This window comes from Neurospora tetrasperma (genome assembly GCF_000213175.1).
Source record: "Neurospora tetrasperma FGSC 2508 unplaced genomic scaffold NEUTE1scaffold_6, whole genome shotgun sequence".
NCBI lineage: Eukaryota > Fungi > Ascomycota > Sordariomycetes > Sordariales > Sordariaceae > Neurospora > Neurospora tetrasperma.
The window spans coordinates 2,476,619-2,489,998 of record NW_009799104.1 but is presented as its reverse complement, the minus strand read 5'-3'; the positions used below and the strand labels follow the sequence as shown (position 1 = coordinate 2,489,998).

The 13,380-nt window shown below is 51.6% G+C and overlaps 3 protein-coding genes across 3 annotated transcripts; 1 reads left to right on the top strand and 2 right to left on the bottom strand.

Annotated features, from left to right (window-relative positions):
* Window positions 1–2,499: 2,499 nt before the first annotated feature.
* On the top strand, window positions 2,500–5,000 carry NEUTE1DRAFT_88106 (uncharacterized protein; the record flags this gene model as incomplete). Its single annotated transcript, XM_009856243.1, has 1 exon — window positions 2,500–5,000. One exon carries the CDS (start codon window positions 2,500–2,502, stop codon window positions 4,540–4,542), a length of 2,043 nt encoding a protein of 680 aa, XP_009854545.1.
* Window positions 5,001–7,366: 2,366 nt separating this feature from the next.
* Window positions 7,367–9,289, bottom strand: NEUTE1DRAFT_69423 (uncharacterized protein; the record flags this gene model as incomplete). Its single annotated transcript, XM_009856242.1, has 3 exons — window positions 7,367–8,923; window positions 8,997–9,122; window positions 9,194–9,289. 3 exons carry the CDS (start codon window positions 9,287–9,289, stop codon window positions 7,649–7,651), a joined length of 1,497 nt encoding a protein of 498 aa, XP_009854544.1.
* A 1,195-nt stretch (window positions 9,290–10,484) lies between these two features.
* Window positions 10,485–12,848, bottom strand: NEUTE1DRAFT_148892 (uncharacterized protein; the record flags this gene model as incomplete). Its single annotated transcript, XM_009856241.1, has 3 exons — window positions 10,485–12,497; window positions 12,560–12,703; window positions 12,784–12,848. The coding sequence occupies 3 exons, from the start codon at window positions 12,846–12,848 to the stop codon at window positions 10,823–10,825; spliced, it is 1,884 nt and encodes a 627-aa protein (XP_009854543.1).
* Between the last annotated feature and the right edge of the window lie 532 nt (window positions 12,849–13,380).

Genomic DNA, 13,380 nt, shown 5'->3' with positions numbered 1-13,380 from the left:
GCTCTGGAAATGCAAAACCGGCGAAGAGGCTGACCTGGTTGAGATTGGGGACTGGTAAATCAGGAGGAGCGGCTCAAGTTAAATTCGTTTGTGTTGTCTGTCGCTGACACAGTTAGTGATTGTTCACATCCGCGCCGAGTTCCAGTTGGCTGGCAAGGGTCGGGGACGGTTAATGGGGGCATCAGAAAATATGGGTCCGATCACGTACCAGGTCGCTTTTGGTACCTCCTCCGTATTAGTTTGTAATTACGCCCGCGAACAGCCGTTAATACCCGACTTCTTTACCAATTACCAATTAGTATTAGGGTTAGTTAGGGTTAGTTAGGGCTGGTTAGGGTTAGGGTTAGCTCCAGGGGTGCAGGGGGCCGGTGAGAGGCCCCCGCATGTGAATGTGAATAATGCCATATATTAACCATATATCAATCATATGTCTTGTAATTACGGTAATTACACAGGTGTACTTCCGATACCTTCGGCTTGAGAAAAATGGAGTATGCACGGACCAGTCTAGTGCCCCTAATAACCATGCCCGCAAGGGTCAAACTGAGTTGTGATTCTAATACCTTCCGCTGTCCAATTAAAAGTGATGAGGGAAACTCCCAGGATTGGGCGCGGTCGTTCTATTTGCTTTGCAATCGCATCCGTATTGTGCCGTGCCCCTCGCCCACTCCAACTTTCCCATCTCATTCGAATTTCATTCCCACCCGGTTGCATCATACATGCTCATATTATAGTATTGCAAAGCCCTGAAATTTTATAGTGACGGCATTTTTCATGCTCTTACTCTGCAACCTGGAGCCACCATTTTGCCATCTGTTTGTGTAGGACATTTGAATAATGAGACAGCAGCCAAAGATAATTACGGGATCATTTTCACTACAACGGAGCCGCGCGTGCGACGACTGACTTGGTGAGATATCAACTCAATTTTTCAGATCAGAGAATCGGTTTACTTGCGCCTCGTAGCATTGCGCAGGAATCAGTGCGCAACAGGAAGAGATGTGTGCATGTGTGGTGCAGCCTTCTCGGCGTTTGAAGGCAGCCCTTTCGAGCCTTCTCGTCTTAGGTTTGTCTCTGTCGAGAGCGTTCGTTTCACCTTCGAGTGTGGTGGAAGCTTCCTCCGTCCAGTCCAAGCATGCAGATGCTCTTACACCAAAGCTAGGTACCTACCTCTCACTTGTACTTTGGACGGGAGCGGTACGCAGCAGAGTGGCAGGGCATGGGATGGGGCTCGTGAGACATGGAGGTCTAACAGTAACAGGCGGCTTGGCCTCCCACCCTCTAGTGTATCATGGAGGCTTCTGTCCAATCAGAACTGGAGACTGTGGCCTTTCCTGGGTGCTCCAGCCCTCCTCCCTCGTTTCTCTTCCTCGTCGTTCCTCCCCGACCTTGCCGACCCAAAGTTGGCTCGGTGCCCCCCTTGTCCCCTTGCGTCCATTCTTTTGGGTGATTTTGCCATTCAAGCGGCCCCGTCTCCTTTTGCGACTCCTCGGCCCTGCAGCGCTCTCCCCAAACCCCCTCAACTTCAGCCAACCTCGCAGTGTCTTCCCAGCACCTCCCCTTACAACCTGCGTGACAGCGCCTATTCACTCCAACCCTCCCCCCCAATCTTCAATCAACCTACAACCAACTTCTTAGCAACATAATCCGATCAAATCCACCCCGAACCACAGCGCAACCTACATTTTCCTGCTCTTTGAACTCCGCGCTTTCACTTCGCACTTGCTATTGTTTGCTATCATCGCTGTTTCGATCGAGGCTTTGACTAGTTCTCGCGCGCTCTTCCGAAAGTCGCTACCTAATCACCACCGTTGGCACACTACGACACTCGGCCGACCTCTGCTATTCTGTTGGGCCAGCACCCAACGCACTTCGCACCTTCCGACTGCCACCACTTGTGACTCGGGTCGGACCCTGCTTCGTCCTCGGTTGGGTCTTGGTCTCCTGGGGCGCGGCCACATCATCAAAGCCAAGGAGCCCACTCTGCCAAGCCTTCAGTCCCCTCAAGGTCTCCGCCCCTGCGCGCTGCTAGCGGTCTGCGACTCTGCGTGCGGTGCGGCCTCTTGTCAGTTTCCCCCGGCTGTGCCGAGCTAATCTGAAAAAGGCAATCAAAAACAACCAACTGGCAATCCACAACAGCGATCAAGCGGCCCCTGATTTCAGCGAGAGCCAAAGGACCCACTTGCTCTCTTTCTGGGTTACGTCAGCCTCACACCCAAGAACAGGCCCCCTTGTCAGCTGCTGCCGGCCTGCCACGCATACCCGCTCGGTTGCCTGTCCAATACGCACCCCCTATTCGGCCTGTTTATCACAGTCGCCCCCCTCCCTTTTCGACTTACACATCACCCACCACTCTCTGTGACTCTTGGGTTATCAAGTGTTCCTACTGCCTGCAAAGTTCGTGACGCTTGTATCACGTCTTCCGCCCTTCTTTCCCGACCTATCATCGGGATCACAGCCTCAGAACGCGTCTACGCCTGAGACCTTTCATATCATCACATGTTTCCTTTCTGGGCTACCGAGTCAAGGGGAAATGACAAGACGTTAACGTTAGATGCAAGCCATCCTACGTCTTTGGATCTCGCCGAACCATCCGTGTCCAGCGTGTCAGCTCTTCCGACCGCGTCGGGTCTTCCGACGCCCATCTCTCCCGCATCCACCCACTCACTGAAGCGAAGACGGCTGAGCGCTGTTGATACCGCTTTCCATGGCCATGGTCACTCGTCGAAGCGCATCAAGACAGAGCAGGATGGTGGTTTACCTTCGCCGACCTCGACCTATGCAGGCGGGAATGAGGCGGCAAGGCCGTCCAAGCTCGCCGCCTCCGGGCCTAATCTAGAACGTGCAAAGGACGTCATCCAATATCAGTTTGGACTTGAAATCCTGATGAAGCATGACGAGCTCCGTCTCATCAACCAGGAGCTGGCCAAGTGTCAGATTGCTCTCGAGCAGCTTCGCCGGTGTCATCTCATCCCCTACCCTGTCCAGTGTCCGACACCCAGTCAGATGCTGGACATCAGCAGTGGCAAGGGTCCTGCTCTTCAGTCGAAACCAGGAGAGTCTGTACCGAAGTGGGCGCCACCCTTCGGGGTTGTTGACGGCCCGTATTCTCGGCACTACGCTAAGTGGCTGATACCCGATCCCATGTTTGACGGTATTCAACCGGAGCCAGTCGTGGAGACTGCCCGGGCAAGGAACGCCGTTGCTGAAGGCAGAACGACGAGGAATAGCATGTCTGACGCAGGTGGTCTAGGAAAACAACGGTCTGCCCGCGGGCAGGGCACCCAGAAACTCCAAGCGTTATCCAGTGGATATTCGCATCCCAAGGATAAATCACTGCCTTGCATCGTGAAACGGTCGGATGGGATGACGGTCAAGCTCGTCTGCCTTGATTGTCACAGGTGGAACTTTTCGAGCACGCAGGGCTTCATCAATCACTGCCGTATAGCCCATCGGAGAGACTACAAGAGTCACGACGAAGCCGCCCTTCATTGTGGGCAGCCCATTGACGTTGATGAGATTGGAGGTGTTGCTGCTGAGGAAAGAAAAGCTTTGCCTCCCATCGTTCCAAGCGTTCCAAATACTACCAGCCCCGCTTTGGTGCACCCGCTGGCGCGCAGCGAACCCCTTTCGGAACAGCAGGCGTACAAGGCGTTGCTCTCGCGTATCAATGCGTCACTGGAGCTATACCATGCCGGCCAGCTCCCAGATGTGAAGAAGATACCAACCGCGCTACCAGCATCATCATTGGTGTCTTCCAACGCACCAGATTTTGTTGGCTCGTCCGACACGCCGTTTTTGACGAAGCTGATGCAAAAGAAGAAGGTTGGGGGTAATCTGAGTGAGAAAGTAAAGGATGCAAAGACCAAAACAGATTGGGACGCAGTTCTGTCGCGTAACGATTCTGAAGATACCGATCAATCGAATGCCGCAGAAGGTACTTCAAGCTCCAAGAAGCCTGACACGTCGACAGCGCGGGTATCAGCCGTCATGCGCAAGCCGGCCTCGTCTACCATTCCTCCTCCGCCATTCTCGAGGATTTCCACTTCCCCCGTCCCTCTACCAACAACGAGCATAGGTCGTGCTCCGGCCCACTTGACCGGCTTGCCCATCACAGCTACTAGGCAGAGCAATCCACCAGATCACCCCGAAACGCCCATATATGAGGACGACATAGACACAGAGTTGAGTCCGAACACCGTCGCTAGCAATAATGCGCCCTCACTTGTTAGTGATGATGGGGAGTATGATGATTCCGACGATGGATCTTCCTCCGACACCAGCGATGAAATTGAAACTCGGTCTGTCTCGGATGTGGCAGAAATTAATATTGAAGAGGATGTTCATGACGTGGTTGTCGCGCCTCGCGCTCAAATTTGTCAGCACCGAAAAGAAACCACGACCGACAGGACAGGTACCGGGAAATTCAAAAACGACGAGAGCCGACATGTAACATTTGTAACCCCTGTTCCTCCGCCGAAGCCGAATACCAAGGCCAAGTCCAGGGCTACTGGCGGCAACAAGCGCAAGCAAAAGTCTTGAAAATACTCAGGAACAGTGGTTCACGTTTGATATCTGAGGAGGGCAGGAACCTCATTCGCCACACCGTCACATCTGTGACCGTCTCCGAGATCATCCCCTTGGTGGCTTGAGCAGGGACAAACCTCCCATGTATACTTTACTATTTACGAGATGTTACTACATTTATTTTAATGCCGAGATGAACAAGGGAACAGCGTTTTGGGCTTCGAAATAGGAAGGAACGCTCATAGCTTATGATGTTTGGGTCCGGCAATTTGTGATTTTATGAGAAGCGCTTTTTCCACTTTTTATCTTTATTCTTTCGTGTCCCTCTCAGTCACTCAACAGGGATTATCATCCGAAACAAACGAGAACGGTCAAATAAAACAAATCTCGATTGGATCTTCTTTTCTTGGCAGCATACTATTATATCAAAGCAACTTCTGTCGTATATAGCTATAGCTGTCCAGTCTACTTGATTGAAAGGGGAAAGACAAAACAATGGTATCTCGAAAGACCCCGATCGCGTTAGACGAAGGAACAGGCGGAGGTGGTGTGAAAATAGGCCGGACACGCTTATACCAAACCATACCCAGCGAGTGTCCAGACTATTTTTCACACCACCTGAGGCGGAATGAAGGAGACGGGTACGAACCAGGTAGACCACGTTTGTGTAAAAGTTCTTTTGGCCAATGTAATGTAAATCATGCGCCAAGGACCTTCGTACTTGATTATATAGATAGTAATTGAACCTATCCAGAGCGATTGGTTGCCTTGCCTCTTCTTATGTGATGACCGGAATACTTGACCGGAGGTAGGACAATCACTCCGCACATATAGAAAGTGGAAAGTTAGTAAGAGAAATATGGACAATATTTGTCTCGATCCAGGCTTCCTTGAAGCGACCGCTAGGTGCCTCACAATATATATAACTAATATGTACAGTTATATGCTTGTTTGTATGTCAGCTTAGTCCTCCGAGTAAGACTTATTCTCACCGGTTATCACACCGGAAGGTCGAAATAATAGGTCAAAGGAAAAAAAAAAAAAAAAAAAAAAAAAAAAAAAAAAAAAACCCAATATTCGGAGGTAGCTTGTTTAAAGTAATTTCAAGCCTTTGTTACACATAAACTGAGCATGGAAAGGCCTCAACAAGTTGACAGAAATCTCGAGCTAACGATTCTGTTAAGGGTATATCTACAATATATACGCCTCAAGTAACATGTTATCTTGAAATGCTAAATATCTGCGTATTAAACATTGACAACGGCATCCATATTCTTCGCCCTCCACCCACCTCCCCACCCAAGATAATCATCGTAACTTCCCGTCTGCGTGACATCCTCTTCATTAGGAAGGAAGCACCAAAGGCTTGCGAAGCATTAACTCGAGCGACTCTATCGTTGCGTACAGTAATAGTCATTGTGTTTAGCACTTTATTATCCAGGTCCTATTCGAGCTGCTCCATGTTGTTCTTCGCGGCGCTCCGGGATTGCCTCTGTTCATTACCTATCCCGACTTTCAACGACAGATGTGTTCTTATGTTGCCATGCTATGACACGATCCGAGTATGCGACCGTAAATTTCACCTTCGACATCCGCTCGAGCGAAGAATTGTCCATAGGACCCCCGCTTTACGATGGCTCTCAATCTGTTGTTTACGATCCGCACCACAGCGTTAAAATCGTTGCAGCTAGGCTGATTGACGATCCAAAGGAGGGTGGGGAAGTCATGGTCGCGAAACGGTGACTGATCCTGTCCTGAGGGTTGTTCTTCTGGAAGGCCACGCTCAGAGTCCAAGATCTTGATATTTGCGCACGACATCGATGTGGCCTTCTGTGGCCACCCGGAAAATCACAATGATGACTTGTTTAGCCAGTATCGTAGACGAGGCATCACAATCACGCGGGATCATCGCCGACATACCTTGACAGCCCGTCCTGACCTTCAAGATCTCGATAGAGTTCGTAGGGGGGAAGAACGGTCCTGATGGAGTTCGTCACGATGACGTTGATCTTGATGGGTTTGTTCGTTGAGATGCTCATCTTGGTGGGATGCACTTTCGCCAGAACGATGAGGACCAAGTTTCTGTTAATCATGCTTTTCGGGATGGTTGGTGACGATGGATCTGACGATGACCATCGCCTGCGGCATCCCCAACTATGGTAGTTGTATTGACTACCTCAAAGAGCTGCTTGGTTATGTGGTAATACAGACACTATTTGTTGGGGAATGGCGATGGGCTCGCTCACGAGGCGTGAATCTGCAAGGCTTTACATATATATCCCTTGATTGACGCTTACCAGCTCTAGAAGAATGCAAATGAATGGTGGCTGAAGTGGTGGTCGGAATGCTAGTCGGTGTTGTGATGTAAGAATCACTGCTATCAAGGTGACCTCAGACGGGCAATTAAGAGGAAGCGTTGTGGAAAACAGCTCTGCAGCTGTCGGTTTCAATGAACATGAGAGATAATGACCCGGAATAGGAACCCCTTCCATAACTTTCCCTTGCGAGTGAAGCATGCGTGGTCCTGCGCGAATGAAGCTCATTTTCTACTGGGTCATGGCGCAATTCTATACAGCAGGTCTAAGGAGCCAACCCCGAGGTATTAACGGCCTCAGTCCAAACTTCTTTTGATTGTACTACCGCTCGTTAGAGCTGGCAATGTCACTGGCAGCCAGACTTCCCTCGAGTTTGATGGTGGCAAGAAATTGGTAGTATGCAAGAACGCACGGGTATAGGGCTCGGAAAAAGTCAAAGTACGGCATCACCATAAATGTGGCATGTGTCATAGACAATAAGGAGGCTCAACACCTTCGGGCATCACAAAGTAAGATTCATTCATGGTAAATAGACAATTAGATAGCTATCTAGATAGAATAATATAAATGAAGGGGGTATAAGGGGGGAGGAAGGGGGTTATAAACGAAATGGTACCAAATAAACCAACTCTGCCAGATAACCAACTAATCTAGCATCGGCAAAGTGTGTCGTTTCGAATTCCATGGCATTGTTTTCTTGGTTTATTTCTTGCAGTTGTTGCTGTTTGTCTCGATTCTCTTCATCATCATCATTATCATCATTATCATCATTATGAGACCCGACTCTTAGGTGGAAAGCCGCCTTACTACTTAGGCAAAGCACCCTTTTCAGGAACCGCGGCCGCGGGGGGTGCAGCAGGAGGAGCGGCGGCACCGGCAGCCTTGGTGTCAACAGGCGAAATGTTGATGGGACTGGCAACGACACCAGTCTCATGGGGCGACGGCGGCAGGGTCTGGGCCTCGTTCAATGTCAGGTTGTTAGTCGCAGCCTCGAGCTTCTTGTCCTCGGTGTCCGGAGTGGGAGTAGTGACCGGGGTGGCTACGCCAGGACCAAGAGCGCCGGCAACATTGCTAATAACGTCGAACCACTTTTGGGCTTCTGCGGCGCTGTGGGCCTTAAACTGCAACTCCGAGGTGCCTGCCAACTTGCTGCCGATGCCCTTAGACTTGTCCTTGCCCTTGACATTGAACCTGTCGTCCTTGGGAGCGCCGATAATGGCATCGGGCAGGTAGATGCTGAGTTCGGGCTGGGGGTCCTTGCACTTGGAATCATTGTCCTTGAACTCGTGGAGGTACCTGGCAGGGGTGACGACGTAGTAGCCGGTATTGTAGCCCCACGAGAGCTTGTTGCGAGACTTGCGGTCAAGAGAGCCCTCGATGAGCGCCTTGGTAGAGGGGTTATCAGCGTTGGGAACCAGGGGAAGCAGGTGGCCGAGTTCACGAGGCGGTTCGTTCTCGTTGACGAGAACGTCGGCACTGCGAGCCCGGAATTCCTGCCACTCAAAGTCGGGCGGGATGTTCTGGGAGGTCTGGAGCACTTGGGCGTAGAGACCACGAACATGCTCGGCATGGCCACCGGCGAGCGTGTTCAAGTCCTCCATGGCCTTTTGGATGCTCTTAACAACCTTGACCTCGAATTCCATGAACTGGGCCTGGGCGGTGATGAGTTCGGTGCGATGATTGTTTTCATCCTGGATTTGGTTATGGAGGCGGTAGATGACGCCTTGGCGAAGAACATACGGATCATCGGCTGGATTGAGCTCGGCGCCGCTCGTCGGAAAAGAGGCAACGTGCTGGGAAAGCAGCTCGATATGCTTTTGAGTCGTGTTGCGGGACTTCTCGACCGCCTTAGCTCCCTTATTCAGGCTGTGAGAGAGCCTCTTTGAATAGTCCTTGATCTCGTGGTGCAAGCCCTTCAGGTCGTGGAGGACAGTCTCCTTGAGTTTCTTTTGTGTCTCGAGGTTGCTGTTGATCATGCCCTGGGTATTGGCGCGCAGGACCTCGAACATGGCCGCAACACCGGTGACATTGGTGGCATGCTGGGAGAAGTGATCCCCTTCCCTCAGAGGGTGGGAAATGGTCTGCCGAGCGGTGTGAGTATTCTCAAAGCGCCGTGATACAGAACCATGTACTTGTAGCAGGAGGCTCTCCTACCTTCAAGACCTTCTCGTATTCCTTTGCCTGAGAATGGTGAATCTTTTCAACGGCCTCGACATAGTCTTCCAGGTAGGCGACGGCGTGCTTCCATGCCCGGAGACGCTGGACAAGAATACCGGCGGTCTGGTATAGAGGTGTGTTAGCGACATTTGCCGTGTAGGTGCGCAAAGTCTAGCGAGGGGCTGGAGACGTACGCTGTTGGGATCGAACTCGGGAATGGCCGTGTCATCGCTGGCATTGCTCATCATTGTTGTTTGCCTCGAGGGCGCTGCCGACGCGTTGGCGGACATATTTCTTGGGGGGATCAAAAGCTTGATCTTGTCGCGAGTCAGCTAAAGGTTGTGTGGGGATGTCTGTTCTACAAGAGTTGCTACTTGCAGTAGTATGTTGATGATGGTGGTATGGAATACTGTGGCAGAACCCCTTTTATTTTACTCCAGAGCGAGGAAGACTTCTGCCAAGGGTACTCGGCTTGAAAAGATCACGCAAAAAAGGGGCAAGGATGGGTTCGAAGCGAGATCCAAGCGGTTGGGTTCACAGGCTGAAGTGTTCGTCCCAACCATGTGCAAGCAAGTGGGTGTGACCAGAGTTGACGCGCAGGAGAACAAGGTTGGATGAAGTCATCCAGACCCTGCAAAGGAGGGAACCTTTTTGGCCAGCCTTCTTTCACACAGCAGCGCACCCTCCTCCGTCCTTTCCCCGCCCCCTCTTCATGACCTGGGAACCCCCAAGCAAGCTGGACGGTGGAGTGTCCAGTTCACAAGGGAAGGTGGATCTCTTGGGAGAGACTTGGACTATTGGCCAATCGGCCGGCATACTCAAGTGGAACGCCTTATTGCGACAGTGCAGCATTGGTGCAGTAAAATACAGTAGTCTCATAAGTAGGTAGGTACACTACTATACTCACCGCGAAAGCTCAATTTGAAGCTGAACAACAACAAAGTCGATTAATCCTTGCGCGGATCATGGCAGATGGTGCTATGACGTATGTCTTGGCCGTGGGGCATCTTGCTCTCCAATCCAGCTGAACCTGGGGGTTCTAGATTGCTTGTCTCCCCCAGCTGCTCCCCTCTCTTCCTGTGGAGATGTGGCGATTCACTTTCCAGTCTTTTCTAGGGCAACCACGCAAAAAGAGCATGGCTTGCATCGATGGGAAAGAGATGAGCGCTGCCGTTGTGGAAAGCACACACACCATGGCTTGACTTGCGGCGTTGTGCAAATTTGTCTCAATGACGTATGACGGGATTACCAGCCCAAGACTGCTGTCAAACACGGCAGGGCACCGCAGGACATTGTCACCTGTCCTATTCCAGCGGCATGCCCGCCATTGTCCGTCTTGTTCGCAAGTCGCGACATGGTCGGGTTGCACTGCGGTACATCGCATCTCGTCGTATGGCTTCCCATTGCTAGACAACGACATGCTTGAGGCGTTGAATGAAGAATATGTGACATCTCATCAACACGTAGCAGAGATATCATTGTTGTATATTGTTATTACTCGATATTGTCCATTGTGAGGAGGGGTATCAGAATCTATGTAGGTGCTAGTTAAAATGCGGGCGCCGCCGGTCCATCTCTCAACAAATATGCCCATGTATAAGCCAGTTCTATCACTATCCGCCGTTCCGAGTCCGCTGCTTTACCCAAATCATACGCGCCCAACGAAAGAGAGAAAAGCCAATAACCAAAAAGAAATAAATCCTTTGTCGCCATCCCAACCTGAACTCCGTGCAGCTATGCCTAATCATTTGACCAGCCAAGAACAAGCCAGATTACCACGGATTTTGATCGCGAAAGAAACACATGCCCCGGCAAACCTCTACTCAATTGGCCTGCATCATCGACGAGTGCCGTCTGCGATCTTCAGACTCTGAATGGGAGTGACCGTGGTGGTGTGAATGCGAGTGATGGATGTGTGGAATGTGCGACAGTGTGAAAGCGAGCCGCGACCGCGCTGACTTGCGCCGAGGTGGTTCCGGACGCGATTGGCTGCGCTCTTCCACTTTGCTTGCACCATCCCCAGCCTCTGAGTGACCAAGTTCCGGTGATCCAGGAGTGGTGCTTCCAGAAGCGCTTGTCGCAGCCACGTAGTCGGGCAGAACCGTGCCCTCGGGGTACACGATGGGCCGAACTGGTGTCTTGACCGCCGTGTGGTAACTCGGAACCTTGCTGAGCTCCATTATGCCCGAAAAGTCCAAGTGTTCTGGCGTATGATATCCCGACATGGCCTCGGCAGTGATATTATCGCCGCTGTTCTGTCGTGTCAGGGGTGCCGACGGAAAAGCCGAACTGTGAACGCTGTCTGCGGGGCCATTGTTGGGCGTGGCCGTCTCCGAGTCCCCATCATGCCACGAGGTGCTGCGGCTCGAAGACTCCAGGGACACATTCTGTAATCTAGACGTGAGTGCTGCCGGGGGCACCGCCGTGCTATGGCTGTGAAGCAACGCTGCGAGATTCTCAACCGATCCTGCACGCGAGTGGCCGTACAACGGGCTCGCCATACCGGCTGGAGTCTGCAGGCCCGTGGGTTCCATATCTTCGTAGAGCTGGTCTAGTGTATGTTCGTCATAGCTCGGAGGGGGGGCCGCGACCACATCCCCAGGCGTCGTCCCATTAGGCATCTGCCTCACCAAGTTACCCTCTTCATCCAAGGGCATGTTGGGGGAAATGAAGATCGAAACAGGCAACGTTGCGCGAAGTTCCGAGATGTGCCCATCCGGGTTGTGTAGAGCAAGCACCACCTTCAACTTGTGGCGCACCTTGATGCCGTGAGCGTTGACATCCTGCACACACTTGCCAAGCGTCCGTGGCAAGTCGAGCCCCGTGTTCATCACCCATCCTTCCTGTCCAGTATCCTCAATGACATCTTGCCAATGCTTCTCCCTCTCAATAGGAATCTTCCAAACCGAGATTTCCCGTTCCTTCTTGTGTTCGCGGACACCGTAACCTGAATGTGACTGAATGATGAACTCGTGAACCTCTAGCAGCCGTATGGTGATCTCTCCCAGCTCCAGGCCCTTCAAAAGAGGCGTAAATCTAGTTTGTAAAGGAATCGTGCTGCCAAAAACAACAGCCTTCTTGGGAATCATGATTGAGTACTCAATCTTGTTTGGCCAGATGTTTTCCACGCTCATTGTGTGAAGAAATTCCAGGGTAGACGGGTCGAGGGTTCGTATGATGCGCAGACGCTTGTAGGCGTGGAGATCGTAAGCTAGCTTGCCTCGTGCTACCGTAGCCTTAAGTTTGTAGGTGAGACTCGCTTCGCGGAGACCCTCGACGCTCTCGGTCATATCTCCCGGCAGCATCAGCTCAAAGGGCCATTCGTAGTTTCCGGCGGGCAGTGTAACACCCCTGCTCATGAGGCCATTAGGGCTACCGATGGACTGATTTTCGGCGCCAACACCCACAAAGGGCTTCCATCGGTGCGAGTATATCGTAGAGGTGCGGTCAATCTTGTGGTTTGATATTCCGGCGGCAGTGACTCGAGGGTCGTTCCAGCTGGTCATCATATGTTAGCTTTCAGGGGGCATTTGAACCTGGGCTCCACTTTGTGCACCTACCTCATGTGCAGAGTTCCCGTCAATCTTAAATGGACGTCCTCGATTTTCAGCGGCGCTGGTAGGCATAGCACGACGGTGCCCTGCAAAAGTTGGCCAGCAGATTCGTGCTCATTGCCGCGGAAGACGATGAAGTCGCTCTCAAGTCTAGGGTTGACTTTGGGTTAGCCACCGCCTTGAGCGCAAGGTCAAAATGCAAACAGTTAGGATGCGGCGCAAAAACATACCGAATGTCAAAGTAGGTGTAGGCATGCTTCCCTGTCACCGAAGTGAAGAAATTGGTGAACGACATGGCCAGCTAGTGTAGGGTGGGTATCCTGGCGATGTGTTTCGTGTTGTGAAAGAGAGAATGGCGAAAGGCGGTTGGATATGGCCAGAAAATGGATATGTTTATTTTGGCATTGATCGCAAAGCTCGAAGTGGGATGTAGGGATGTAGTAGTAGGCGGCTATTGGGTAAACAGACGTAGTGGCGACGCTATGAGCGATAACGGCGCATGATATGTGAAAGAGCAGAGGTTGCTTTATGCGATTTCAAAAAAAAAAAAAAAAAAAAAAAAAAGTATAGTCAAGGATAAAGATGGAGAGAGGACAAGGAAACGAGAGGGAATGGGCAAGCGAGAAGACGAGGTAAAAGAAAGAATGACAAGTTAGACGCTGGGAGGGAAAATAACGACGTTATGGATCCTGTCGAGGTACCAGGGCGGGCGGGCTAAAGACTCTTGCAGAGAACGAAGAGACTCTAGAAAGGGACAGGGATGTAAGGGCGAGTCAAGTGTGGATAAGGCGGAAGCAATTCATAGGTTGGATGGGCAATGAGATGGG